Source organism: Hylobates moloch, unplaced genomic scaffold (assembly GCF_009828535.3).
Source record: "Hylobates moloch isolate HMO894 unplaced genomic scaffold, HMol_V3 SCAFFOLD_606, whole genome shotgun sequence".
In the NCBI taxonomy this organism is placed as follows: Eukaryota; Metazoa; Chordata; class Mammalia; order Primates; family Hylobatidae; genus Hylobates; species Hylobates moloch.
In genome coordinates this window covers 17,315-21,021 of record NW_026652881.1, presented here as the reverse complement: position 1 = coordinate 21,021, position 3,707 = coordinate 17,315, and the positions used below count along the sequence as shown (strand labels likewise).

Genomic DNA, 3,707 nt, shown 5'->3' with positions numbered 1-3,707 from the left:
GGTTTTGTGAGAAAAAGTTCTATTTATTATGAATTTGAAACATTCATGCATAAGCTAAAATACATAGTCATCCCCCCACCCAAAAGAACAGAAATTCCATGCTCTGGCATTACTGTGTGCTCAAATTATGGAAGAAATAGGTCAAGATGACCAGTGAGCTTGAGAAAGATAACATTTGTGAGAAGTAAATGTGTTACAGTCAGAGAAACTTTGATTCATGAAATGTTTTACAGTAACACAGAATGATCTGGTATTTTCCATGCATAAATAGGAGCATTACTGCTGAAATATATTTCAGTAGTAATATATACTACATGTGATAAAGGGCTACAACAAATTTGGCATCATCTTTCTTGAAGGATAAACTGAATCATTAAGATTACATATGAATTTCTTATCTATGGACATAAACTTACCATAAACAACTGTTTTATTTGAAGTAAGACTGAGATTTGGAAGAATTAGATTCAAATTTTGTTGCTGAAACTCAGATGTGTGATCTGAAACAAGCAAATTTGTGTACCTCTCCTAGCTTTAATTTGCTTCTCTATAAAATGGGGGCAGTAATCTTGAAACTGGCAATTTAGTGTATGGTTTAAGTCACTTAACCAAAGTGAATGCATTTGATAAATAATAAGACATGCATTTAATACAAATATATATAGCATATTTAATGAGCAATAACTTTGGAAATTTAGCATATGTCTTTTGTTGAGAATAGATAAAAGAATGTTTAATCTTGCTGCTTCAAATTGCTTCTCAAATCTTGGTGTGGAAAACAAAACAAAGTCCTTTATATTCAAGAAAAACTGAGCTATGAGGAGATTTAAGAAAATCAGAACAAGTTAAGTATAATCTCAGCTTATTTTTCACGCCAAGGAAAACAATTTTAAGATAGGTTATTAATTATGTCTTTCTTCTTTGTCAGTATCTCTCTTTGCTTTCCGTAGATTGATGATGAGAAAGAGAGAGAAAAGAAAGAAGCAGGAAGGAAGGGAAGGGGAGGGGAGCGGACAGGAGAGAAGGGGAGGGGAGAGAAAGGGAAGGGAAGGGAGAGGGAGGAAGGAAGGAAAGAAAGAAAGAAAGGAAGAAAGAAAGAAAGAGAGAAAGAAAGAAGAAAGAGAGAGAAAGAAAGAAGGAATAAAAAGAAAAGAGGAAGAAGGGAAAGAACAAGAGAAAGAAGAAAGAAGAAAGAAGAAAAAAGAAAGAAAAAAAGAAAGAAAGAAAGAGATGGAGGGAGGGAGAGAGAGAGAGAAAGAGGGAGGGAGGGAAAGAAAGGAAGGAAGAAAGAAAGAAAGAAAGAAAAAGAAAGAAAGAAAGAAGAGAGAGAGAAAGGAACAAGAAAGAGAGAGAGAAAGAGAAAAAGAAGAAATAAAAAGAAAGGAGAGGAAGAAGGGAAAGAACAAGAGAAAGAAGAAAGAAAGAAAAAAGAAAGAAAAGAAAGAAGAAAGAAAAGAAAGAAAAAGAAAGAAGAAAGAAAAGAAAGAAAAGGAAAAAAGATAAAGAAAGAAAGGAAGAAGGAAAGAAAGAAAGAGAAAGAAAAGAAAGAGAGAGGGAAAGGGAGGGAAAAAGTGAACAAAGGAAATAAATCACCAGTGGTTCTTTCGCTTCTCAATTGTCACCCTCCACCTACACATATCTAAGGATTTCTAACCTCTTTTTTGCTTTACCACAAGCCAAGCAAAAATTTTAAAAGTTCTGAGATCAAGATTCTATGCAAAAGTCAATTTCATGTATGTAACACGTATGAAGAATTTAGCAAAGTAACAGCGAGACTAGAAAAAAATACTCTAGAATTATCAAGCTAGGGATTTATGGTTGTTCTTTCCATTGCATATCCAGAATCAATGCACATGAACATAAAATGTTGGTAAAATATGTTAAAAGCTATCAAAATACCTAGCAAAAAGGCCTAGCCAATATTAAGGACTCAATAAATGTTAGTTTCTTGGGACCTTTCCTTTTTAAATTGTTTGCTTGTTTGTTTAGTTTTTGTCAATGATCTGTAAAATTTGTGAATTCTCTTGCACAATTTACCACAGAAATAAACCTCCATGTTTTTATATATCATCACTTTCTTGCCATTATGCACAAACTGTTACTCTTTTCCTCAACAAACTCCTCATGGCATTTTTTACCTCTGTGTTTCTCACAGTGTAAATTATAAGATTTAACATGGGAGTGAGGACTGCAAAGAACACAGTCACCAACTTGTCCACAGAGTAGATGACCACAGGACGCAGGTAGGTGAATATGCAAGGCACAAAAAAGAGTACAACGACAGTAAAGTGGGAGCCACAGGTGGAGAGGGCTTTGGGCTGTCCTTCAGAGCTATGGGATTTCAGGGAGCTCAGGATGAATATGTAGGAGATGAGGAGCAGGGAAAGGATGAGCAAGCACATGGCTCCACTGTTGGCTGCCACCACCATCCCAAGTCTGTAGGTGTCTCTGCAGGCAAGTTTCAACAATGGGAAGAGATCACACATAAAGTGGTCAATGACATTGGGACCACAGAAGGGCAAGTCGGTCATGAAAAGAATCTGCACAGTGGCAGGCAGGATGCCTCCAATCCAGGCTATCACCACCAGAAGGTGGCAGACCCCTTGTCGCATAATGGTTGTGTAGTGCAGGGGCTTGCAGATGGCCACGTAGTGGTCATAGGCCATGACAATAAGGAGGGTGATCTCTGAGCCTCCCAGCAAGTGCTCCACAAAGATCTGAGTCAGGCAGCCAGCCAAGGAAATAGTTCTCCTCTGGTAGAGCAGGTCGGTGATCATTTTGGGTGTTGTGACAGAGGTGTAGGAGGCATCTATAAAGGATAAGTAAGTGAGAAAGAAGCACATGGGTGATGAAAGTGTGGGGCTAGAGGAGATGGTGATGACAATGAACAGACTGGACAGCACGGTAAATAGAAAAATAAATAAAAATACAATAAAGAGTATTTTCTGCAAGTGTGGATTCGGTGTGAGCCCCAAGAGAATGAATTCAGTCACATTGTTGGGAGGCATGAGGTGATCCATGCAGAGAGTAATACCTTCCAGGGGTCTGAATTACCTACAAGTGATAGATAAAGAAAGATTATTATTAATCATTAAAGGTTTACAGTCTGAATTTCACAGTATAGAGATAGGGTAGTTAACTGTGGAGCATGTCTTTGGCTTCCCTCACACCACTAATTATTTAAATTATTCATTTTCACTTCCTCCATGATGCTTTCAGTCTCTTCATGTAAATACATCTAATATTATCACCTGTAAAACATCTACAAGGCAACAGTTTCTGTGTAATTTGCTGAGAACATACTTGACTATATACATGAGATCTGGATTCTTCCTCTTGTTCCAAATCCATTTGACTTTGCTAAGTTATTCCAGTGTCCCATGCTTTTGAGCCTTCCTCTACATCTGTGAGTTTACAAACTGTAGTTGTGAGATTGATTTTGTAAACTATAAAGTGCTGTACACAGGTAAGGATTATTCTCTCTTCCCACAGAATTTACATTTGAACCCACAGCTCTAACTGGGAGAAAGACATGGTCAAGAAATATCGATCATAAGCAGGCAGATTAGGGAAACATAAGTTGTCAGAGACACACTCTCCCTAGCACCCACAATAACAAATATGCTATTCATGTTGCTTTCCTCACTGTACCTATGCGGTGGTTGACATAGTATCTTCAGTGCCTGGCACCTACCAGGCAATGAATA

General features: G+C 37.5%; 1 protein-coding gene across 1 annotated transcript; it reads right to left on the bottom strand.

The window, feature by feature from the left end:
* Nucleotides 1-2,084: 2,084 nt before the first annotated feature.
* On the bottom strand, nt 2,085-3,020 carry LOC116464400 (olfactory receptor 4C3D-like). The gene has a single exon (XM_032147662.1). It carries the CDS (start codon nt 3,018-3,020, stop codon nt 2,085-2,087), a length of 936 nt encoding a protein of 311 aa, XP_032003553.1.
* Nucleotides 3,021-3,707: the final 687 nt, after the last annotated feature.